General features: G+C 39.8%; 2 protein-coding genes across 4 annotated transcripts in view; one reads left to right on the forward strand and one right to left on the reverse strand.

The window, feature by feature from the left end:
* The window catches only part of LOC100648546, a 396,941-nt gene that overhangs the window by 159,291 nt on the left and 210,257 nt on the right, over window positions 1-27,393 (forward strand). The gene's annotated exons all lie outside the window — the stretch shown is intronic.
* Window positions 21,590-22,063, reverse strand: LOC105666278. Its single transcript, XM_012314127.2, has one exon. The coding sequence runs from the start codon at window positions 22,061-22,063 to the stop codon at window positions 21,590-21,592; it is 474 nt and encodes a 157-aa protein (XP_012169517.2).

Genomic DNA, 27,393 nt, shown 5'->3' on the forward strand with positions numbered 1-27,393 from the left:
TGATGGTTCTACGGTTAATCCGAAATTTTTAAAGGGTTGAGTATCGGAGGGAGATTTACGAGGTTAGTGAACTGTGGAAGCAAGAAATCGGGGTGAAAAGGTAAATATAAGATAGGAATATTTTTCATCGTTTATTTTGTAGTAAAAAAGGCGAAGAGGTTTAATTTCTTCTGAGACACCCTATACGCAATTCAAAAGAAAGAGGGAAAGAAAATTGAGATTGGGCAGAAGAATCGTTGGTCGAACATCTAAGAGTAATTGCAGCGTGTCTTCGATCGGCGTTTTCGAGATTCGATGAGATCTCGATTTCAGACGGCAGCCTTTCGTAGAATCATCATCATCTACTGCATTCTTTCTCTTCCTTCCTCTTATCGTCCGAGGTAATCCGATTGTCGAGCCAACGTTCTATTATCAGCGTCGGCCAGTAACCCTCAAAGGGAATTAATAATCGGATATTTAATTGCTTAAGGTTCTCGAGATAAATCAACGTGCGCAGGAAGCTGTTCTTTTCCCAGGAACGAAACAACATGCAGCTTTCTCTCTTTAAAAGAATTTTACAGAGAAAAATTGTGAAAGTTAATCGAATAAATAAATTACGTGGAAACAGCGAAGAAATTACAACACGCGAAGGGTGTTCATTAATTTAATATAATAATCAACGTCATCGCGAAGAGGACAAAATTAAGAACCAACGAAAGTACGGATAGAATTGCACGCTCGCTGGCGACAGTCTAGCGTGTTTATTTTAAGAGCACCCTTGGCTCATGCATAAAAGATTAAAAGCGTTTAAAATTTAAATGTGGTCCAAATAAAAGAGGAGAAAAAATCATGCAAGAAAGGAAAGAGAAAGACACAGTACGAAAAGAGAATGCTTCTGGCGACCATACAATTTTCTATTGATATTCTTCGCATTACTGTTTTTCGAATCTATAATTTTTCTAGTATCCCTTTAGATGCAATCGACTGCCATTCGTTCGTCGCAGTAAACATTTCAAACATGGTGTTGATGTGACGAATATTGAGTTGTAGAGAGGTTCTCATTCGTTGATAAGTTAAATAAAATAATGATTTCGTTTATTAATAAAATAGTTTATTAAGGATATAACAACTGTGGAATCGAGCGAAAGGATTTACGTTTGATCGAGGAGTGTAAGAAATCCTGTTCGCTCTTCTGATGTGTGATTGGAGAAGATTGATTGATTGTGATTTTTGATATTTAAATAGTTTCGCTGTGTGAAGCTATTTATAAAGAGATGACGATTTAATTTGACTTCCCTGAATGAAATACTGTCGAAACATGCGCTATTTTAGCATTTTTAATATCTCTTATCTTCTCTTCTATTGCGTGTCGTGTCTTTGGTAGGCGGACGAAGGCCCAGTGATGTATAGAGTTGTACATCGATGTGGTGAAACGTGCATCCCGATAAGAGGATCCGAGTTATGTCATAGGAACCGCTAGGTTGGTCGTTGCATGTTGATTTGGAAACTTCAAAACTTATGAGAGAGTCTCGGCGATAAACATACATACAATTGTAATCAAATTATCCACTTATGATCCAAGTACTGGCCCGCAGACGGTCTTAACGCTAATATTATACTTTTTAAAAATAGCAATTGTTTTCGACCCTAACATAAACTTAGCCTAATGGAACATCGCGTTATAACACTCAACAATAGCAAAGCTTCTGTCCGTCGAGCCTTTATATTTTTACTTGAAATGTGAAAAACGCGGAGGCTTCAAATATTCCAACACATATTGAGAAGTGAAGAGGTACTAGATAAAACGTTTAAAATTTGGAGATACATCAGCGTTTATAACAATGCTGCTATTGTCATATAATAATTGGTATCCAACATAATCTTGGAATAAGAAAACTGAAATGTAGATCGAATAATTTCATGAACCAATTGAAAATTCGTAATCAATCATTCGCGTGTTAGACACACATGGAACCTCGAATGGTTTCGAGTGATTCTCAATATAGACTTCGCGGTAAGTGCACTTCGAACAGCGAAATTCTCTTTATCGTCGACGTTTATTCTTTCCTCGTTTCTTTATTTTTTTCACGCTTTCAGATTTTGTCGTTTCTCGGTCTCACGCGACAACTAGACGCCTGATAACGAGCAAAGATAAAAAATGATAACAACGCGACGATGCGGCACTGGCGGTTTGCTCCTTTGTCGCTTCTTTCTCACGTCAGTCGTCGGACAAAGGGGTAATTTCGAGGGTGACAGGGGCAGAAAGAGGATGAGGAAAAAGAGAACACGAAATCGCTCCTCGGAGAGAACATTCTTGAATAGAGTTTTGATTTCGGATCCCTCACGGACGACGTGCCGGAAATTTTCCGCGATTTTAAATGCCACGATCGCTTTGTGTCGCGTATGTTGCATCACTTCGTTTCGAGTGTTTTTATTCTACGCTTTAAAAAGTAAAAAAGTAAAAATTGTGTCTTCTTTTTGGTAATTTTTTTGATAGATTCGTAATATCAGCGATTAGGGATGCATCCCTTAACACTAGAATTACCACACCAGACAAATTGACTGGTTTTACAATTTTATTTTAAAATTCCTACTTCGTGTTATATTTTTTCCGCAATGATGTGTAATGACTTTCGTAACGATAGCTAAAGAAATAATATAATGAATTTTATTTTGTTTTTTATGTATTCAAACTGAAAATAATTTTATATCAAGGCTATTTATACCAATACTAGTCAAAATGACTGCAAGCTGTTTATCGAACCCCAATTAACCAGTTTCTTCGTTTTGTACAACTTCCCACACGTTTTTTAAATTTTTACTGCGTGTCATTCGACATAATGATATCAGTTATCAGGAGAATTCCGAATCGATCACTTAGATATTAACATTACAAATACCACATCAGTCAAAATGACTGGTTCTATAATTTTATAAACGTGTTAACTCTCGTTTAGATATCATGGTCCCAGATGGATTAATAATAAAAATGTACTACATAGCATGGAAGTCCTTCTGTAAGAAAGTAATAAATCAGTAAATGTAAAAATATTCTATTACTACATATTTTTTAAAGGCCAGTCATTTTAACTAGTTTGGTAGAAATAACTTTCTGTTAAGAAAAAAACTCCAGCAAGTCATTGAAAATGAATCGTATAAATTTCTTATGTTAAATGTCATCATACAAATTTAACATAATTATTAATATTTATTTTTTATAAAAGGTTGAATCTATAGGTATATTTTTATAAGAAGAGAAATCTAAGGAATAAAGAAATAATTGGTATTTAGATTTTTCCTACTAAATTTTTCGCAATGTTATTATACTACTAAAGCGTTAATATTGGAAGTGGAATTGATACGTTTATTTGATTAATTGAGCGATTAATTTGTTCATCTTTTGAAATATATTTTCGCAATATGGTACAACAGTACTTTACATTATTGAGGTATAAAGGAATTCAAGAATTCGTAAAATATATCCCTTGTAACTTTCTATTATGCCCTTTACAAAATGCATGTGTTCCAACTTCGTGTTATGCTATTTAAAAACTGTGCTAAGAGTTTTTAAGACTCGTGTCCTCTCTTGTATTATGCCCTGAAAGCATTGTGTCCCTGGAAAAGCGTCAAAGGCCCTCTGCTTTGTAGAGGTTGACAAGGGTTTAGTTAACCTTTTGGAATATTCCACAGGGTTCGAGGTTTTTTTGCCAAGATTAAGTCTGAGGTACATTTTTGTAATTGATGTTATTACGTTGCTCAGTTCAATCGTGTTTCTTTATTCTTACAAAATTTCTTAAATTCACGAAAAATATAAAACAATTGTTATTAACATACGTAATTCTTCATTGCAATCTTATGTCAAGATTTTTCTTAAAACATTAAAACTTCTGCCTGATGAAACACAAATGAAATTGAGACATAAAAATTCAGGAACTAAAAATTATGGAACCATAACAACCATCGATTAATACTTACGAAATTAAAAATTAATAATAAAGATAAATTAGTTTCAGTTGAACTAGTTTTAACCCTTACAAACATGAATATGTCACATTTTATTTGTAACAGAAATGAAATTATATGTAAAAAGATATAGGAGTCTTTTAAATAAATAAATTATTACCCAAATGACAAGTTAACTTGTCTCCTCAGTTAATACCTTTAACCAAGCAATTAGTTAAAATTGATAAAAATATACTTTAGATCAGACTTCATAAATGCTCCTTACTTTAACGTAAAGAGTTGGCGAATTAGTTAAATTTGTCACGCAACGGAATGTTTATTAGTCTCAGTCGAGTGGAAACCCTGCGACGCCTCATGATGACATCTATTATTCTCCGCAATGTCGCATTATCGTCTTTGTGGCGGCAAGTAAATCCGCGGAGGTAGAGCAAACGTCGGCTCATTGCGATTTCACGTCGCTTCCGGTCGTCGAATCGACATGCGAAATCCGGCCAAGTTATTCTGCTCACGCGTTCCTCAAATGACGCATTAATTCGCGCGGTGTCCGCTTCGCGAGAACTTTTCTCATCGTCGTAATACGCGGTACTGGAAGTTGCCACGAAACTCGCGGATTATAATGTTGTTCCACGTCAAGTGTATTAACTGGTTCTTTACGACAATGAACTCCAATTCTTTAAGGATCCTGTGCACGTCTCTTGACCGTTCGTTGGTCGTAATTTTCAACTTGTTGAATTTTACTTCAGAACTTTTTACTCACTAGAATTTTTCTTACACCCTTTTCCCAATCATTAAATGTATATGTGTTTTGATAAAATGAACGTGTGCTTCTCTTGAGCTTTAAATGTTATGTTCTTACACCCAATTTCCTCCATTGTGTTATTCTAATTATTATTATTAATATCTGATATAATTAGATATATATTAGATTAGTAATGGATGATCTTCGAATGATGATCTATGTTAACTTAATGAAATAAGCCTAGTTTATTTGATGAACAAAATGAGAGGATAAAGGAAATTTAAATATAACATTAATCGATAAATAAATAGCATTTCATTTGTTAGAACTCATTTAAATTTATATGAGAAGACATGTTACAGTAAAGGTATCAAATTTTATATTTTTGAAAAAGCTATTTCTGAAGCTCAGTATGTAATTTCAAAGTAATATATTTAATAATAAGTATATTATATAGTAAAGTCACGAAGCCAGCGAATCCGTGGAATACGATTCGCTTCGAAGATTTAAAAGTTTAGTTTGTCTTGATATTTCAAGTTGATAGAATTTTTAAGTTGCTTAGGAGATTTATAGAAGGACGATTACCTCGATGAATATAAAGTAGATTTGATAACTTGAAGCACAAATCCGTCGTTGAAAGTAGTACTTTGGATTGAAAATTAATACCGTTTCAGTAGTTTGAGAGTTAAGTTAATAGGATAGGTTGAACTACGGTTCAAAGTTGGGCTAGTGGAATAGACCCGTTACTGGTCAGTCATCCGATTAGTGTAACGGCTTTACCGCGTTCGGTAAATAGGATTTGTTTAATCTAAGCGATCGTATATTTCAATTACTGCACGTACACAAAATTTAGAAGAACAAATTTACTTCACTTTTAATGCATTTGTTGCGTTTAAAATACTGGATCGCTCCAGATTTGAGAAAGAAATATTAGAAAGTCCATATATACACACAAAAACACAATTTGCACAATTTGTTCTCTTTGGAACTGTAATAGATGTCGGCTTGAAATTTGAATACGTTAAACGTTTTAGAGTATAAGATATAGGTATGCAGAAATGTAAAGAATATGCAGAATATGAAAAATGATTCAGATAAAAGTTTTATTAGGCTTGGAAACAATTATGAAAATAATGAAAAATTAATACATTAATTAATTAATTCCACCCCTAGGAGATTCAACCCCACAGCTTCTTATGTTCTAAAATATTATCTCTTTGAAAAGTTAAATGGGGATAATACATAATTCAATAAAATAATATAAAACAAGAAATGTTGAGCATCTATTATTTCCTTATAAAGCAAAAGAAACTTTTGGGATAGCCATAATATTATATGTAGTTTCGGAAAAAACAGACTGTAACATTTGACGTGGTTCACCTCGTATATGCAATCAGATATTATACACATTATATGTGTTTCAATGATTTCGTCCCATCTATTTGATAACTTTATGATTGCTTTGCCAGAAAATTTCGTTTTCCTCTGCGATGAATTTTACCAATTTATGTTTCTGAGGTTCTAGCTTATTCAATTTTATAATGTTGAAAAAGTTTTGTAAAATAGCATTATAATTAACGTTTAATACGTGTAACAATATTTTTGTAAAAAAATTATGTCTACGTTATTAAATTTCTCTTCGATTACTGTGCTCGATATCCAATTAAGAATTGTACTTATTTTATTATTTTACAAAGACTTATTACTTATAAAAGGTTTTGAATCATATTTTAATCAATACTATCTTCAATTAAAGCAGTGCTTTTGATATGTTATTAAGATTTTATTGATACAATTTCTTCCAGAATGACGTAATAGAGTATACTACTGATAATCGTACAAGGTGCTGTAATTAGAATCAATTCAACAGACCGCGATCGTGCTTATCAGACAATATAGATATTGAAATACATTGATTGCTATCAACTTGACTCAATGAAATCGAATTGTTAGTGGTTCGGTCTTGGGTAGGAAATTGTGATGCGTTAATTGCTTGATCGTTTCTCTGTAGGAGATAATCTCATCAGAGGCAATACAGAGAGTCTTGCTCATTCTACAACTTTACCGATGAGAATTCCGAACGTGTGCTCGATTGAAATCAGTTTGACATAACTGTATACATTCCGCGCGATTAATTACGAAGTTACAAAGTGATTTAATTAAATGCCGGCTAATCGAAGCCGTTGCATTACCATTTGAATGTTACTTAATCAACGTGTCAAGTTGAGATTCGCAATTCCCGAGCACACGTCCCGCAGACAGAGTATTAATTTCAACAGGCCATCAGTTTTCGCTTTAATTGGATAGAGTTTGTTCGTCGCGGCACGCGATAAATGTCTGCTAGACGTAGCCGCGGAATTTTAATTACTTTTCACCGTAGCTTTCAGTCTCTGATATAACTTTATTTATAACTTTATTTTCGCCGGCTGAACATTTTTCTTTTTCATTAACTTTGCCTACGGAACTTAAAAGCATGGGATCCATAAGAAATAAAGTCTTGAGAGCTATAACTCCGGGGAACGAATGATTATTCCTCGAGAAGAATAGTATAACACGAAAGGATTGCCAAGTATGTGATACGAAACTTGAAATAAGGAATTTGTATTCTCTGTGTATTTACTTGTATGTACATTTGCTTAAGTCTTTGTACTCTGAAAATCTTTTTATGATAAAACAACCAACCGCACCAGCACATTTTTATAACGAAGCTTTGTAAAATTAGTAGTTTTGTTTCGATAAGGTAAGTTGGATAAAAAGGGTTATAAATTGACGATTGTTTATGGATTTATGGGTAATCTAAATGTAGAATATAAAGCGATCAATGTAGCTTCTGAAGAGCTTAAATATTCTTTAAACTGCAAATAATTAATCTCTATCATCCACAAACTAATTTTTTATTCGTTGGAAGAAATCCTAAACCGTGCTTTGCTATAACTCTTTTATAAAATATACACGTTGTTCCATAAGATCAGAACAATTTCAAATCCATTTTACTTAAAAGTCGTTGACTATCAGTGACTTATCACGAAGATGTAATCAACGCTATTGAAAAATAACAAGTAACAGTTTCGAGGTTGAAAGAGGCGAAGGCGAAACAGCTAACAATTCCACGAATGTTATCCGAAGATAAAAATAAATAACTAAATCGACATTTTTAGTTGGCAAGATAAAAGCTTCGATTTGTCCATGTTAAATGGTTATTCGATAGGAGACAGTTTTCTGGAGAATAACAAGCCTCTTTTATCTGTCAAGCCGCTGCACCTGTAGAACGGTTATTTTCTCTCGTAACAATATTAGATGGGCCCAGGCAAAGATCTCTCATGGATGAGCTTTTTGAAGGGACAGCTTTGCTTACGGCAAATTGCTATAAAGATTTCTTAAAGTAACATTTTTTCTTATACAGATTGGAGTCTTTAACAAATTGAATTGTATTTCTTAGATGTTAGATATATAGTATGTGGTGTGTTAGCGGCTGATTTGCGCAGGTGGTGCAATATGCTCGGTCTATTTTGCTGAGAATGAGTTGTTTCGAGGAAATAGGCGATTTTGGTGTGGTCGATTCTTAATCGGGACAGTTATCAGCACTTATCTTTCCCGTTCATCATTTCCCATTTATTTTCTAATAATAATAGCGAAAATAAAGATCCGAAATAAATTATTTGAAATAATCGCTTCTTATTTTCGTTCCAATTAAAATTTAGTCAGGTCTGGACTGCGTTTGAATCAGGCGCGCCAAAATTTATAGGAAATGATTTGTAACAAGTTGAGAGAAAAATGAAATCACACCTTGCAACGGGAAAGCGCAATTTTATTTAAAAAATGTTAAATTCTGTTGCTACTAATTCATTTTATACGGGATTACGCATCATCGTCACCTCGTACAATACAGTATCTTGAGAAACTACCTTATATGAGTACTTACAGGACACATTACCTACAATAAATGTGATATGCCGATTTTGATGAAAATTTGCAGATTCATAGTGCAGCTAATAATACTGATCACACCTACTTTTTCTTTAGCGACAATCGTCTACATTTCGCGGATGAAAACTCTCAAAATGCGGATAGATGCCCATGGATAAATTTGATATTCTCAACAACAAATATAAGCATATAAACAGATTTTAAAGAATCATCAGTTTCAATACATCCTTGTTCATTATTTTTTGTAAATATTTAGCAATTTTAACTAAAATTTGTATGTGTAAACTGGACATCTAAATTCGAAATACGGATAAATCAGAATTTCTATTTTTTGTAAATTGACTAAGATAATCATTGTTTTAACTAACTTGAACAAACTTTTGCCTTCTATAGACAATCAAAATTTTCTAGGCTAATTTGGGTGCCATTTTGGTTAGGAAATATTTAATCGCCGCATCTTTGTACTTAAGGGGGTGTCCTGAATTAGAATGTTCTAAGACAGCGTCTTTTTGTGCTTTTTTTTTAGAAGGGCAAGAAAGAAATAAAGTTATTGAATTTTGAGGCAGGTTATACATAAATTTATAACAAAATACAACAAAATTTTTTAAAGTAAAAAAAAAAAAAATTATAACAGATTTCTAAGCCTATTTCATGGGCTGCAGTTTTCAATCGGCGTGAAAGATCCACGTAATTCTTGACAGACACAAAAAACCAAAAAAGGATTAAATTATTATATATTTTTCTTCTCGATGAACTAAAGCCAAACGGATTCTTTTCTTTGTTGCCTCCGATATCCCTACTACGCACGTGTTTGTTAGATGTCCGCGACAGTTGCCGCGTATGCGTTCTTCCAAATATTCGGCAAAAGAACCGTAGCGATATCGATGGTACATTAGGCATGTTGGCCTTACGCTTTGAAGGTCGCTTTGTGTTGCGAAGCCATCGGAAAATTCCGTGGTCGAGTGTCACCACATGTAGATAAACATAATCGCTTTTTCTTAGCAGAAATCATAAAAGGTTTTGACGACCAGATCTTGGAAAGATATACGAATAAAACACGGAGATAATTAATTCATTATTATTATTAATAACATAAAAAGCCGTCTATTGGTATTATCGTGTTACATAATTCACGATAAATATACGAAATTCTGCGCAATAAATAACGTATTTCCGATTTATAATTGCAGATACTTATGTTTTGTTCGTTAAAATTGTATTACAATCCTATCGTGTCACGATCTTATCTGTACTATCGTGTAACAGGATAAAAATTTTAAGAACTTTCGTTCTAAATCTTTGTCAGTACGTTATAAAATTCAATCGAATAATTCGATTCTGTTACATATATAAGGTGTGATCCTGTTTATACCATGTATCTATTATAGCTGTCTGTTATTAGTTACTTTTTTTTATGATACTCTTCTAAGAGTAATCTACTTCTCTTATCGAAATTGTTATACAGAATCGCTTGCTTTGAATTTCTCGACATCTTCAATGCTTTGTTTACAGATTACATTCATAGCCCTCCTACATATATATCTGAGTACATAACGTATTATTAACGTATTTTTCTATCGTTAAGCACTATTATCCCAGCATCGCACTTTTGATATGTAAAGCGCAAAACGATAAGCCAATTTATACGTGGGTGATAACTCTAAAATTGTGAGTTAGATAATAACGGGAATTATCATTTGAAAATACTCTAAACCTGAGTCGTTAAATGATTGTATCGTTCGATACAAAGTAGAAAGATATGTTGATAATCCGATAAGTTAACTATAAAAGTCAAATCTTATAACTTGGTAATGTCAGTTCTTTCCCCAAAACCGGCTATAGGAGAGTGTGTTATCTTTCCATTGTTAGAAATAAATCTGTTAGAATGAGAGGTGAGTAATTTTACTTGTGATATAGTTCGTAACCACGTATGTTGCTTTTGGGATTTTATTTTAGTTTGACATATCCTTATATCGCATATATTATATGAACAATATATTCTTTGAGAGAATATAGAGAACGAAATAAATTTTTTCGGCTACTAGTGAACATTAACGACGAATGAAGTTGTTTTCAATTACGAATAACCATCGAAGATGAATATTTTTTGCTTATTGGAAACCACCATCGAAAATTGTTATGCTGCAAACTGTTACACTTACCACTCCTATAATTAACATTATGTCGTATATGCATTCATCAGGTTGCTACATCGACGGTCAATACTGTTTTTAGTTACCTATAACCATTAACGATGACCAAATTCTTTTGAGTAGCAATAATCATTATCAATGACGGATCTCGTTTTAGTCCGTCACTGATGATGATAATAAAAAAATATTAATAATATTTATAATATTATACTACTTGATATAATAACATTTATAATACTTATAATATTCATCTGTATTCAGTAACTGTAAAAATTAAAATCACCAAATTCGTCACCAAATTTTTTGACACATTTCTTTAAGATGCAGGGATCATTAATTTGCTATTTAAACAAAACTTAGCTTTTTCTTCATGACACGCAGAATAGTATTGACATACAAAATGGCAGATTCGTTATTTTCTTCTATTTCAGGTTTATTATTACTAGTTATTGCCGTTTTGGCGGTGACGGGGAACGCTTTTGCCGAAACATACGAAATTCCAACAAAATCTTCGAGCAAGATCAGACTGTCTAATGTCCACCTCAAACGAACCGACCTGGCTACAGACTTTCTACCTGATGTAGCAAAACGAAGTGAAAATTGTCAATTTCCATCCAGTTGTCCATCCTTTGGCCATAGTCGCTATTCTCATGAAACAGATTGTAGGTTATATTACGAATGCTCCAACGGTCGCAAATGTCTTCTGTCGTGTTTCCAAGGGTACGTCTTCAATCCAATGATCGGCACGTGCGATTTACCCAAGAACGTACCCAACTGTCGCTATTAAATACCTACTATGAATGCAGTATAATCCTTACGATTGTAGTGTCGGTGTTAAGAATGTTCCTCATGAATAGTACTGTAACAAATATTATACATGCTCAGCTAATGTGAAATTTCTTATGATGCGTAAAAGCGAACAATACTTTGACTATACAGAAGAAAGATGCATTGATAATAGTCATGCTCACTGTTATGGACAATAATGCTAGGAATTGAGAAACTTGTGGTAGCTGATACAACACAGGCTTTTACACAGAAGATTATCAAAAATATTGTAGATGTAGCGATAGGAACATGTATATCGAGCAATGTGCCAGCGGTCTGTACTATGATATAATATCGGGAGAACGTGCCGCAAAACGTAAATTTATCGTCGAACTGTCCGTTTCTAACTGATTGTAGCAGTAATATTGGTATTGTACCCCATTATTGTAAATCTACACTTTGCTATGAATACGACGGAAGATCCAAAGTTTGATTATGTACTCGAAAGCTGTGTGAGTAAAAATGCTTAATGTGGCAACTGCAATTTACTGGCAAACAAAACTTTGTGGTTGGATATACCATTTGTGAATAATTTGCCTTAAAAGCTGGAAAATAAATCGTAGAATCAGAAAGAAATGAATTTGTAGAATAATCACTAAAGGTAAATGCTTTGTTGTATGAATTGTTTGTTGTTTGTCTGAATTTCAGAATATTACGATGTTACAAGGTTAAAACGTAATGCTGCTTTTATATATTATTTAATTTATGTAATCTTTTAGGATGACTGCATTGAATTTGACACAGATCGCAAATTTTCTGTAAATAATAAAATTAGTGATAAATGACACCATTTAATTACCATTCATTCTTATATGTACACATAGCATGAAACGATATTAATTTAATTATATTCGATTCATTGCCATGTATATTGTCACGATTTTATTTTGTAAAAATGCGACTGATTAGCAAAAACATTACTATAAATGTAGTAGTTACATACAAAGCAAATGTAAATCAAAGATGCCATGTGAAATATAAAAGATCGGATTATAAAACATTCGATGGAAATAAAAGTTGCTCGATATTGCATTGTATTCCATATATTAAATGATTTATTAAATTGAACTATACCCATGGAGTGATAAAAATTTAATTTCCTTTACCAATAATTAGACATAGTACGTAGTTTAAAGATGAATATCGAAATGTGCATCGTCAACAAAATTGTACCTTCGGCGACTATGGAAAATGAAATATTCAAAACCACGTTTAAAAATATGAGCATCATATGGTGCATATAAAGTACTAGTCATTAACGTTACAAAAGCGTTGCAAAACGTAAAATATGTTTCCGCTACTGTTGTTATTTGGTCCTCGAAGAATCGGCGATATTTTTCGCCTGAGAATATACTTGAACAAAGATCATTGGCTTTGTCATAGCGTTGCTTCAAATGTACACATTGGCTCATTCCGATCAAATTGCTCTTAAATTGCATAACGTTCACGCTTTGTGTAAGTTAAGTTTTCTTAAAACTGTTGCAATAATGATTTAGAACGGGCTGAATTTTGTCAAAGTCTTTCTAAATTTTCGTGTACAATACGAAACAGATGTGGTGCATTTTGGAGAAATTATTGTCTCTTATGCCAATGACAGTTTTCTTACTTCATATCTTTGTCGTAGTGCTCATTCACATATTTATGAGCGCGTCTATTCGTGTTACGTTTTAAAAATTTAGATGATGGTGTATCATAAAAATGTGCCTCACTTTGGGATTTGTCATCCCGTCTTGAGAACTGTGACATTATTGAAGAAAAAACTGGAATGATTCATTTTCTCAAATATTAGCTAATACGGAGAAGATTTTTTCATGAAGATGTTACATGAAACATTAGACACCTTATGTAACTTCACAGAGAGAGATTTCAATTTGTTTTACTTGGATGAATTATTGATATGTCTGCGTTCTTCTGCAACTGCTATGGATAAAGTATAGACTGAAAACAATATGTATTATGGATGTCTAATCTCATGCTTCCTATACGTTCGGGAGTAAATTAATGAATCAAATGTTCAAAGTTATTCAATTTGGGAGACTATCTTAGAAACAATTAGGACAAGCTCAAACGAAAGATTCAAAAGGTTTCTGTCTCTGGAAACCAATTCCTGCGAAGCTGTCATTGCTGCTTTTTCACATCCTAGATTTAACCCTTTCGCTTCGACAGTCCAGTCCGCCGAAGTACTGTCACTGAACGGAAGCGCGTGCCAGAAATGCGTACAGTGTGCGTGGTTGCTCTATATACGATTTCCTAAGTCTTAAATATCAATAATTCTTGTAAGAACCGTATATGAAATATCGCTTCACTGTCAATGGATTTAACAGATTTTTTAGCACGAAACAGTATAAATCGTTTGAATGTTTGAAATATATTGCGTAAAACGTTTTGATGTTGTTTCAACAATGAATAACTTTTAAGAAGTGATTAATCCAATATATCAATAAAATCAACAGAAAATGTTCTGCCGATAACGAAAAAATATATTATTGACTACAGATGGCACTGGTGTATGCTCGATATATGGGGTGCCGAACCGAGGATTCGTCGCGTGGTCGCCGCCTATATACGGCGCGCATACCCACAGGTCATTTCGTGGATTTCGCCTATAAGCGACGCTCGTATCCACAGGTCATTTCGTGGATGTCGTCTATAAGCGATGCTCGTACCCACAGGTCATCTCGCGCCTATAAGCGGCACCCGAAGCGAAAGGGTTAACCCAACAAAATGCTTTCAATACTGCCAGCCATTTCTCTGAAACTCTTCGCGAATTGTACATTACTTTTTGCCATCTGTGCACGAAGTCACCAGCCAATAACAAGTCTTTTCGTAACTTCAGCTAGAGCTTAATGCGGCCAGGCCTCGTAACGTGATAACAAACAATGGTCTGCGCAAGTGGAAATAAATTTCAACAACTTTCCTTCAGTTAGCTAGCTTTCGTTGTGATTCCGTTTGCTCGCTAGGTGTACGATTCCTCTCGATCTTAAATAATCGATGCTGTTTAAAGTTAAACTTACCCAGCACACCTGACGGCGAAACTTTAACGATACACAGTTCCGTGAAGGAGCGCAACTAATGGCGTGCGGTTGCCGTAAATTTAAATCGAATCCAGAGAATCCAGCTTGAAATAATAATCTTTAAATTTTCATCTCGGTCGAGAAACTTCAACGTTATTTTACAGAACTATAAATATTTGAATTTTTCATTGCTTTCGTTGAAAAGTTGTATGATTATCTGATTGGCGTGGAATCGAGTTGCTGCAAGTCGTTAGATCTTGCCTGTCAGGTCTGACCAGATTTGTTGGTTGGTATCTTGGTTTACCTTCACTGGCGAGTTCACTCTTGGATTACACGTTAATACTTAGTATCTGTATTCCGCTGCTGCTCACTGATTTCCACTTTACATGTTGATTGTCGGAAGTTTCTTCGTCCGGAGAATTACGTAGTGTGATGACACTGGTGACTGTTTTTCTTGAACTTAGGGAAGTGTCTCAGGAAATGCTCCTATGTTATCCGCTTCTTTCTTGCGTTCGAGTTTATGATATTTTTGTTACATTCAATTATTGACATTTAATTGTCGTTTATATGTATACTGTTCATTACGTATATCTATTAAGATGTAGATCAACGAATTCGAAGAAATTGGAATTTGCTTACCACATTTATTTTATTCGCATCATGTTCTGATATAGCTTGTCAATTTTCGTTCAACTGAACGATCTCAGTTTGCATCTTAGCACAAAGGAGCAGCTAGAACGCGGAGACTTGATAACTTTGGACAATTTCAGCCGGAAGTTGTTCTAATTTCATTCGTTAGCCGTACACGGAACCTTATTATGCGGTCCCGCGGTAACCTCACGTACCTATGTCTAACCACGCATCTATCGTTGTTCCATGTTCACTCGTGAAAGTTATGGCCACGTTATAGGCCGCCGGCGAACTTGCTATTGCCAGCCGTAACTGTATGCGCCTGGAGGAAACTCGTTGTTCGGTAAAATGACCTCGAATGTTCCAACAGCTACTCTGACCCCTCTTTGGATGGTGAAAGAGGGAGATTTAATTCGTTCCCTGTACCGTGTTATGGCCGTGGTTCAAACGATAATGGTGACTCAATGGCATGCAAATGGAATGATTTAATTTAGAAATAGAAGCGAGCTCCTATCATTGTTCTGTGGTACGTCAGCGTGTTTAGGCAGACTTAGATGAATGTTTAGGTGATCATTAGTAGAATGTGATGTCCTTTTGTCAGGCATATTGGCTAAAATAGTGAGGCTATAATATATGATAGGATCGTGATTAATAGAACAGATACGTCGATAGGCGAGCGATTAGTGCAGTAGACCGATATTGATCAGACATCGAGTAAGCAACAAAAGAAAATGAGTCAATAGGGATTTATCTAAACTTATGTTTATCTAATTTACCGAATTATTTGATTAGGTTGGTGCTGCATCATGAAAATGCTGTAGTTAGTAGAATAGGTCAGATAGAAACTAATGTTAACTTGGATATTTGTTTGTTTAACAATGTGAAGACTAGCAAATCTATTTTCTTGTACCACGAATATCTTTTATCTATCAAATAGCTGTGACTGGGTTAACGTAGACCTACAAGTTTTGCACCTTTTCCTGATTTTATTATTTACATAATAATATTATTTAAATAATATTAACTTTGTTTTTATAAATAAAACTTGTTTTTGTTATAATCGATATTTCTAACCCAAAAATTGATTCTTTAGTAATATAAATACATAATGAACGAAGAAACCGACAAATATAAACACAAATATAAAGTATGAATTAGCCGAAATAAACATTTTCTTTTTACGATATGTATACGTAATAAATTATTTTGTGATACGAAGTGTGCAATGTACATATTTACCAATAAATTTCTATTTATTCTTATTTACGATATATTTAAAAATACACAGATAATCTTATCATTCCTAATACAAGAAATTAGTAGAATTATTTTAAATCAATCATCATAAATCATTGATTTCGATAAAACTCCTAGATATGTGGCTCAAAATGGATAACCTTTGCTGAATAAACTTTGATTAAATGACAGTTTCACAACGGTTGATGTAATTGAAAAGCGAAGTGATCTGGGATAGTTACTCGTAGCGATGCTCCCCACGAGTCGTTCCTTAACCAGCAGTCGTTTCTTCGGTGACCTGTTAAAAGCGATTGCGTCGTAAACGCTAACTACTCTCACGAGTGTTTCGTGGACTCAACACGAGGATGTCCGACGATATAGACGAGTTCGACTACACGTACTCTCGGGTTCACACACGAACAACGATTCTTTCGTTGATTGCAGCATTCCGAGGGTAATCGAGTTACTGGAAGGAAGCAATCCTTCTGCTTCCGTTTCTGTACTTTTGGCCGGGTGCAGTCGCGATGTATCGCCATTATTCCTGCAATGGGTGGCGCTGCTCTAGTTACGTATAAGTAAACAATTCCGTTGATTAGGAACGGAAATAACTGACGCAAAAAGCTGGTAAAGGAAGTGTAACTTTTTTATTCCGGAGTATTTTCTATTGCTCTTTTGGGGTTACGATTGTTTTTAAATATTTAATATTTGAATGTGTGGTTTAATGGTTAATGCAATGATTAATGTTAAGATTGTTGAGAAGTCCTTAATCAAGTTTAATAACTGATTGAAGCCATTTTTCTTAATATATTTAGTTTAGCAAATTTTTGTTCACATTTCTGTGTATTTTGGATAAGTTCTTATGCATCACGCACCATATTTTCTCGTCCTGTTTATACCATCATGTATCATTTTTTAAAATGCAAAGAATAGGCTAAAAAAATTTTTCTTTTATGATTGAATTAAAGTTAAATTTATGATCGACAGGATTTTCCTGTAAGGAGAACTGTAGAGAATATTCAAAAATTTTTATGAATTTCGAAATCTTAAACAATCTGATAACGTTCATGAGTTTTCTATTTCTTTTTCTAGTTTGTTAAATTTTAAAATGGGAAAGAAAAACTATATAATGTATTACAGAATATAAGAGTCTCTTAACCACTTAACTATTGCGACCTCTTTGGAAAGCGTATACCTAAAATGCGTCGTAAAAAGTAGACGAAAAAGTACACGTCAAACACAGAGTATGTATAGCTGTTATAATATAAAATTAAGTTGTGATGAAGTGTTATTTACTTTTTAATTTTATTACTGACAGGGCTCGTCATAACACAAAATATTAGCATTTCTTCATGACGAGTATACTCGTCAAAAACAGCTAACTGATCAACACAACGCGAGACCTAGTACCGATCTGAAATCTCGAACCAGCCAGTCAGTGACTGTGTATTCAATTTATAATTTTCATCCTTCAGTTTTGGTTATGGATGAGTCGAAAGACTGAATCACTATTTCACAGAGAAAAGTCTTTGTCATGAACTGGCGCCACTGAAAACTTACCAATTATCATATTAATAAAGAGGAAGAAACTACTCAACTGAAACGGGAATTTCTATTCCCCTTTAATTTCATTCGGTTTTAAATCGATTACTCCGCAAGTTCTACGTTTGAACACGAAATCGTAAGGAGACAGGCGACGGTATTTCACGAGCGTCCTTCATGTTGGAAAAGGAAGTCCGTTCGAAAGTTTACCATCACTCCGAGGTTTCTTCTCGCGAAACTTATGTTTTACGCGACGGTCTTCTTGTCTTCTTGAAAAGGTTTCTACGATCTCCATTTCTCGCGCTGGCTCTGCTTTCTCTTTCTCTCCTCATCTCTTCCACGGCCATTCCACTTTTCAATCGGTCCTCGCTTTTTGCGCTTGGTTCCTTTTCCGTTCGAGTTAAATCATTCAACTTCAGCGTCGCGCCTCCGGCGATGCTTAAAAACTTTCTGCTCGTCGAATATTCGTCGCGATTCGATGCCACCCCAAGAGAGCATTTAATCGCGATTGAAAATATATTCTGGAAACAAAGAGATAAAGTTGCATACAGATTATAACCCGCGATTTGTTGATTTATATATGCATATAATTATTACGTGTGTATCATCTGATTTGATTTTGTAGTTGAGACATTGCAGAGACGAATATGTGATTTTATTGCAATAATTTAATTCTAAAAGATTGTCAATGAGCGATACATTCTTGCGCGTTCCACTAGAATAGATCATTTATTATTTAGCGTTTGCTTCATTCACTAGTTTGACTTCAGACCAACTATGCAGTGGCTACGAAAAGTTATCTGACATCATCAATATTTTATATATATAAATATCAGCAGTATTTTTTATATATACAAATAATCTTTTTCTCCGGCCTCACAGGTCTGAAAAGGGCTTTGTTCACAGTCTTTTTACAATGTTGATTTATTTAATCTATCAACTATACGTATACACAAACACACTTATACATACCTACATACAAGCGCGCGCATACACACACCTTTGCATATATTTTTTTCTCTTCCTCCTTCTTCCGTTTCTCCATTTTCCTCAACCATCTTGTTACCTCTTCTCTTTCCCTATCATTCACTATGTCCTTCATTTTCAAGTTCCCCCTTACCACTTCTTTCTTTGTATTTTCTAACCATACGCTCCAGCGTGCTGCATCTTTCATGGGAAATCTCGCACTTTCTTTTCTTCTTTTTTTTCCAGTAATCAATTTCATCTTTCTATATTATTACAACTTGCCCTTGTTATTAGCTTTCGATTAATTGTATGCCCGGTTCTTTTCAGAGACGCTGCACGCTCATTTTTCCTTATCTGGTTATACCTTACTTTATATTTTGCACTTTCTATTTTGTTTACTTATATTGCTCTTGTCTTTGGTATACTCCGTCCCTTTTTGTTAGCTTTGTTATTATTTCTTACTTTTCGCTTCTAAGCTGTTCGACCCCTAATTGGATACTCCGTTTGTTCATACCTCGATCCCATTATCATTCAGCCTTCTTCCTTTTCCTTTATGTATGTTTTTGTAGCAATTCTCTTCGCTCTTCTTCCTTTGCTTCCTCCTTGAACTTCATTGTCCTTTGTCCTGTCTTAATTCTTATTTTGTCTCTGTTTGTGTCTCTTCTGGTATTATGAACTCCAGTGTATATCTATCCAGATCTGATGCTCATTTTAAGTAGCTTATCTGTATCTTTTACACTTCCCTTGTCTCTTTCCAACTCCATATTTTTGCACCATATGTTAGCACATTCAGCATTAGTATGTCTAATACATACGATGTAAATTCTTAACTTAAAATCTTTCTTGAATTTTATCTCTTCTATACCCCAAACCTGGTTTAGTATAATATTCTTTTTCTTGACTTATATCATGGTATTTGTTATAGTATTTACATAATTCGTGCAATTTGCAAATCTGTTAAATTTCCTATCATTTGGTAGCACCTTCAAAAATGTCTGAGGTGGATGGGTATATTTGCTGTCGAGTGCCGCCACAGTATCCCCTTATCAGTGATAACGTTTTCCTCTTTGTGTTATGCATATGGTCGTACGACTTCGCTTGTTGTCTCCTTGTGCATTTGCAAGAGCTTTTTGGCATCTGCGAATTTGTCGTTTTCGATGCGGGGCAAGACGTCAGTCTTTTGTTGTCGAACCCGTGCGGAAGTTGCGCCAAGTCTTCGATGTGGCGGTGGATATTTATCGGTACGGTGCGGGGCGTTCCGCGTACGGTCGTAGGCCTCTGTTCCTCCTCTTTTGAGTATGATGTGCTGGTGGTGATTCCCATGAACTTTGCAATGACCACATCACTCCTTGGCTTGGTCATCGTCTCGTATCCTGTCACGTGCTTTTGCGTGTCGATCTGAGATAAGGTGTCGAGGTTTGCTGAAGATCGAAGGGCTGTTCTGTGTTCATCGTAGCGGTGTAGGTCCAGTTTGCCACAGTTGTAGATTCGCGATGATGGAAGTCTCGGTAGCGCTATTACAGTCACACACTTCTTTTTGCTGTAGAGATCACGTCGTGGTCATCAATTTGAGGTGGATAGGTATATTTACTGTCGAGTGCAAAAGAGTCAACAAACATCGAAAGCCCCTAATTACTAAATTACTTAATACGTCGAACCAGATCCGCAGGCTAAAAAACACTATCCGTTAAACCTAAGCACTTGATTCAACTAGACATTTCTAATAAGTAATATTTACTTATTTATAATATTAGAATTTATAAATTATACTTATCTGTAATAAGTTAATAAGTTTATTAACTTATTATAAATAATTAGTCATGTCACTGCGCCGTTTCTCCGTTTGTTGTTAAGGGAGGCGTCCTTGTCTTGACTTGGGCCGCTAGGGGGGGACCACACACCCCCTAACGCCTCTTCCCCAAACCGTCGTGCAAGCCCGGGGAGGGCCCAGACCCTCCTCGGCGTGACGGCTCCCTAAACGCACCCAGGACGGGCGGTGGTGGTGGTTCCGCAACCCTGCGGCGTGCAGGGTCCCTTGGGTACAGCAGCCTGACAGGATCCTGTCTCTTCTCCCTATCCCGCTTCGCTTGCTCCTTCACGCGCATAACTTGCTCGCAGTAGGAGCGGACGGCGATGAACTCCTGGTGCCCTCTCAGCATCGACCCGACGACAGCCTCGGGGGCCAATCTCTCGCCGATGGCGAGTCGCAAGATAGGGCGCGGTTCTTCCCACGCTGGACAGAATTTCAGAGTGTGCTGCGCCGTGTCTTCCTCTTCCTTGCAGTGGTGACAGATGGATGTCGCCTCCCTCCGAATCCTTAGCAGGAACTCGCCGATTACTCCGTGGCCGGTGAGCATTTGCGTGGTCCAGTAGGTGAGCGGAACTCCGCCTCGGTCCCTCCAAGCCTCTCAATTGGGAAGGACGGCTCGAACGCCTCGGTGTGGCCGCACAGCATCATCCTCGAGCAGCCGAGAGCGCCATCGCTCCCAGGTCTCTAGATTCGCCTCCGTCCGGACGTCTTGGGCCGGCCGGCTAGCGATGGACAGCGTAAGCCCGTCCGAGCCCAGGTCCCTCAGGTGTTCATACACCCGTCGGAGCGCAAGGGCCTGTAACTCTTACGGTGGGGACGCCGCCAGCACGGACGCCGCCAGCACGGACGCCGACGCGTAGGATATGGTCCGATATCCTCTCACTATGCGGATGGCGATCGTTTTTTGCAACCTCCTCAACAAGAGTAAGCTGCGGCGACTCGCCATCAGGTCTTCGGCCCATACGGGGGCTCCGTAGAGGATTCTGGACCGGACCACTCCCTCGTAGAGCCGGTGTACTCCGACCCCTGCTCCCCCGATGTTTGGCAGCAAACCGCATAAGGCGTTAGCTGCGGCTGTCACCCTTGGAACCAGGATCTCGAAATGCGGCCTGAAGGTCCATTGGTTGTCGATGATGAGATCCAGGTAATTCATCTGGCATATCACCGGGACTTCTTCCCCGTTGATGTTCACGGACAGTCCAGGAGGAGGAGTTCCTCTACGGCGGCGGCCGAACCATATGGCCTCGGACTTGGCCGGCGACACGCTCAAACCGAACATCTGGATGGCACGCACCGCGCATGCCACGGCTGTTTCGGTGATGTTCAAAGTCTTGTACTAGCAGCGTCCCCCGGCCAAGACCAAGGTGTCGTCGGCGTAACATACCATGCCCGTTTCCGGGGGCATCGGGCATCGAAGGACCGAGTCGTAGACCGTGATCCACAGGATGGTTCCCAGTACTGAGCCCTATGGAACGCCACGCTCGACTGGCTTCCTCTCTTCTCCGTTCCTGCTGGTGTACGCGACCCACCTGTCGCTTAAATACGCTCGAATGGCCCGAACGAGATATGGCGGCACCTCCAGGTGTTCCAGGGCTTCCACTATCCTGTCCCAGGGGATGGCGTTGAAGGCATTCGCGACATCCAGGGAAACTGCCAACGCCACCCCGCCTCGGGAAACCATGTCTTCCACCATGGACCTCACTCGCCTAACGGCGTCCACCGTCGAGCGACCTCGGCGAAAGCCATACTGGCTGTCGTGCCATCCAGGCACTCGCTCTGACATGTGGGTCTCCAGGCGGGTAGCGATTATCCTCTCGAACAGCTTGCCTACCTCGTCGAGAAGGCTCACCGGTCTGTACGCGGACGGCGAGTCCAACGGGCGTCCCTCTTTCTTCAGCAGGACCAGTCTTGCCGTTCGCCATATCCGGGGGTAAACACCCTCCCTCAGGCATCTGGTGAACAGGTGTCGCAGGCGGGGAGCCAAGGTAGTCATTGACTCTGCCCAAACCCGGCCTGTAATTCCATCCGGACCTGGTGCCACGTCGCGGGAGGCCATCCTCTTTGTCGCATCGAGGAGCTCTTCCTGCGTCACTCGCAGCTCCTCGCTCCATTCCGTCGTCTCGTCGGAGGGGGAGGATAGCCCTGTCTGCCTAGCGTCGTTGTCTCGCCGTGGAAACAGAGTCCCGATGACTTTTGCGAGCAACGCCGGATCCGTTCTGGCGGTCAGTGGGGGAGCCCGAGGTCGTAGCTTCTTCGTCACCAGACGGTAAGGCCGCTCCCACGGATCGAATTCGACCGACTCTATCAGCTCCGTCCAGGACCGGGTTTTCGCGATCTTTGATCTCCCGCTGCAGAGTGCGCCTAATTTCTCTGTACGCCTCGTAGTGCCGGGAGATCTCTTCCTCGTCGCGTGTCCGCCTACGACGACGCGCCCTCTGGAGCCTTCTGCGGGCCCGAACGCACCTCGCTCAGGTCTCCGTGATCTCGGGAGTCCACCAGTATACGCATTGGTCGCGTCTATAGCCGGGAACGGAGCGTGGCATCGAGGCGTCACACGCCGCGCTCATGTCCCTTCGGAGACTTTCTGCTTCCTCGTCGACGCTTCCCGACATTCTTCGTGCGTCCCAACTCCAGGCGGAGACGGAGACTGCCGTCTGGAGCATCTCCCTGTCCCTCTCCTTGAGACGCCACCTTGGTGGTGGGCTCCTCGGGGACTGCTGGCCTGTATAGCGGCACGTTGTCTTGTGGTGGGCCACCTCCATCAGTATGTAGTCGACCCCTTCGGCCACTCTCCAATTGGAAATTCTCCTGTAGGCCTCGGAGGTAGCCCATGTAACGTCGATCACAGAGGATCCTCTCCACGTCACGCCATGTGCTCGCTGAGCCCCTGTTCACCAGTAGGAGCCCGAGTCCTGTAGCCCAATCGGATAGATTTCTCCCACGAGCGTCCGTCCTGGCATTTCCCCACTGCGAGGAGTGGGCGCTGAAATCCCCGAGAACGAGTACCTGGAGCGGAAGGCATCTTCTGACGCATTCGCCAACCCCGTCCAGGAAGTTCTCGAACGCGGCCATGCCGCTGTTGTGAGAAACGTAAACGTCCACCACCGCCATTCCAGCCCACTCGACCGCAACGTGGCCGCTGCCACGGTCGAGCATAACGCTGGGGGCGCTCAGCGCTGTCGTCCAGGTTATGGCTGCCAAACCATCCAGATCCCCGACTCAGTTGGGCGCGTCAGGGACGCGATACGGCTCAGCCACCACCGCGAGGGCGACCTCGCTTTTCCGGATAGTCTGGAACAGCTAGTCTTGCGCCCGTCTTGACCTTCCCAGGTTACTCTGGGGGAGCCTCTTGAATTCATTGGGCCAACTCCATGGCCTCCTCCCGGCCATCTACGGCTGCCTCGGCGGTGCTGCCTTGCGTTTTTGCCGCCGCCACTGGCTGGCGGACGGGTCGTTTCCTCTTAGTTTTCGGGGGGGGGGCACATGCTCCCTCACCCTTCCTGTGGTTGACGGAAGCCCCGAGCGACTCGCACAGGGGGCACTTGAGTGCCGAGGCAGGACAGCCTCTGGCACGATGTCCGCTTTCGCCGCACCTGTAACACAGGTGTCTTCGGTCCACGGCGGACACGCACGTAGCCCGTACATGTCCCAGTTCCAGGCACTTGAAGTATTGCAAGGGCCTCCTCGGGATGGTTATGACCCTCGCGGTGGACCAGTCCGGGATAACTTTGCCTGCCTAGGCTTGCCTTGCCTTTCCGTGCACCAGCTACGAGGCACTTGATCCGGGCTGACCCGAGGCCACCTCTGGAGGGTGCTGATCTTCCCGACCTGTACCTCCGCGCCGCCGCATCCTGCGGCATGGGCCAGTGCTTGCCGCAGTTCCCCCTTCTTTATCGAGATATCTATCGCGATCACTCTCAGCTCCACCGTCCTCGTTGGAGCCGCCACTCTCGCCGTGGTCGGGTCTAGCATCTTGGCCAAGTGCGTCGCAAGCCGTGACGCCTTCTTCCTGTCCCGATCTCCTGGACCGTTATCACAATAGCGCCCGTCATCGCCTTCCTTATGACTCGACGCCGATCTCGGCAAGGTGGATGCTCTGCCTAGCCGTGTTTATTACATCGGCGTAGGTCATCCTTGACCCCTAGTTCAGAGTTACAGTCACCGCAGATGTTCGCAGTGTACGAGAGAGGATGGCCGTCTTCGGTGTCTGCGCTGGTCCTTTCTTCGGTGCTACGATGTTCGATTTAGGCGTGCCTGTCGTCCTCGTTGGGGGTTGCTGGCCTCTCGCCGGTGGAGTCGTAGTCGCCCCTTTCTTCGCCCCTTTCTTCGCCGCTTCTCCGGCGGTTGTCCTCCTCTTGCTTTTCTTTCTTCTAGAGCTTTTGGACTCCACTATCTTCCATTCTCCATTCTTCTGCTCCCTCGGGGGCGATGTCGTCTGGGTGGTATGCCGGGTAGCTGAGTGGCTCGTCCCTCTTCGCGCTTCAGGGCTGTGATGTCGGCCCCTGAAGCGCTCCTCAATGGCCCTTATTATGGAGGGTCCAATCTCTTCGATCCTCCTCTCCAGGGCAGCGAGTCGCTCACTGTCGCCCCTACCTTCTCGTGCGGTGCGGTCAGGCTCGGAAGCCAAGCCGCTGCATCGCGGGCACTCGTGGGCGCAAGCAGCCATTTTCGCTAGCTCCTTGCGATGGGCTGCGTTTTCTTCCTCCAGCACGGACAGCCTGGTCTCCACCAGCCTCGCAGCTCCGATATTGCTGTGTGTTGGCCCCGCCTTTTTCAGCGTTTCATTCAGCCACGCGGCGATTATGTAACTCGCCGTGTCCTTCAACGCTTTAATGTACGTCAGTTTGAGGTTGGACGATGTCGTCGCAATCTTCATCAATTGAGGGACGTGCCTCGTTAGCTCGGCGCTGATGTCCGCCGCCGAGCTCGTCCTTATTTGCATCGTCAGTTCTTCGGAAACTTCCAGAGGTTCCGGGGCTGTAGTCGTGATCTTCCTCTTCTTTCCCCTGGAAGCCGTCGAAGCCACTGACGAGCGCGACGCGAGCGAAGCGACCGACTCTTCGTCGTCGGACCTCGCTCATGCCCGCAGTAATCCTGCCATCGGTGACGTGACATCAGCTACCATGGCCGGAGCGAGAAACAAACTCTCCGACCTCTCCGAAGTTTTGCGAGCACCCCTCGTAGCTTTTCTTGGAGGCTCTCTAACCTTCTCCACTACCTCCATTCTCTGTGTTATATCCTCGCCAGATGCATAAACACATCCCGGGGCCTGGCGGTCTATCCCCGAATGGCCGTGGTCGTGAAATGACGACGCAGTGGGGCCCACTTGACTACCCGCAACTGCGCCGGTACTGGGGTCTCCCTCCCCTGCACCGTAAACGTGTTTCTTGTCCTTTCGTAAATCCATAGTAGTTTTTTTTTTCTTTTTAATCGCCGGGTCGTCAACGTAGATATCCGTCCTGATGCCACACACTCTTTCGCACCCTGCACCGGCTTTGACCGGGGAGCCCCACGAGAAGGTGAGATGAGTGGTCTTGACAGGCATGGGCCCACCAACTTCTCCGAAGTTCTCCGCACCGGATCAGCAAACTGACGGGTGCCAAAGGCACCGATCAGCCGCCACCCGACTATAGGAGAACATCAGATCCATCGGGGTTTCCCAGAGCATGGTTCTATGCCCTGAGAACCCATACCCGCCTCATGCTCCCCGAATGCATTGCTACCTAGTAGATTTCTTTTAACTAGATACTAGAGGAAAATGTTAATAATAAAACATATTCAATGTGTGGTTAACATCTTGAATTTTTCATATACGAATTCAACTAATCATTATCCGATTTGAACGTAAGATATCAATATTTTATACTTGGAAATGTTCCCTCCATTTCTCTGACAATAAGTATACGTATATTTCATATGTACCTATTTTCAGTAACTATTTATTTGCATTCTGGAGATACGAATTTCCAATCGTATTGAATATTAACGTAAAATATACGAAATCCAATATTTTAGAATTTACGTATTTTAATCGTTAACAAGAAAGTATATTTTCATGAAACCTAAAGGTAGTATCTAATATGTAGGGAATGGTTGGTCGGTGAGGTTTAATGACGAGATAGTTCGTTGTTATAACTGACGAATATATTTAAAATGATAAATAAATTAATGTATAGACAATATTTGCTGAGACGCTCGTACAGCGTATAAGTCATAAAATAGGATCGCTAATGACTCGTTAATTAAATCGCTGATAATTCGTTGATAACTGATTGATAACTGATCGACAACTGACTATAACTCCCTTCCTTGTGATCGCGTCCGCTTATTTATACTGGTCAGGGGAGAATCGGAAAATTCAAATTCGTTTCTGTTCGACGGTTGCACGTAGCGGCGACATTGTTTTGCCCGGAGTTTATTTATCGTTACATTTCGTGTGTCAAGGCGGTGTCAATGTCCCGAGGCAAAATAACAACATGAGTCGCTCTCGATTCGCGTCGTCCTCAGATTCATGTGCCGCTACAAATAATAAGTATATATGGTGATATTGGTGTTATAATATGCAATAGTAGTATAAATAATAGTTATACATCTTTTGCAATATTTGAA

The sequence above is a fragment of the Bombus terrestris genome, chromosome 1, assembly GCF_910591885.1.
Source record: "Bombus terrestris chromosome 1, iyBomTerr1.2, whole genome shotgun sequence".
In the NCBI taxonomy this organism is placed as follows: domain Eukaryota; kingdom Metazoa; phylum Arthropoda; class Insecta; order Hymenoptera; family Apidae; genus Bombus; species Bombus terrestris.

Coding starts and splice junctions, on each gene's coding strand:
- LOC105666278 (XM_012314127.2), bottom strand. CDS start 22,063: ATGTTCGGTTTGAGCGTGTCGCCGGCCAAGTCCGAGGCCATATGGTTC.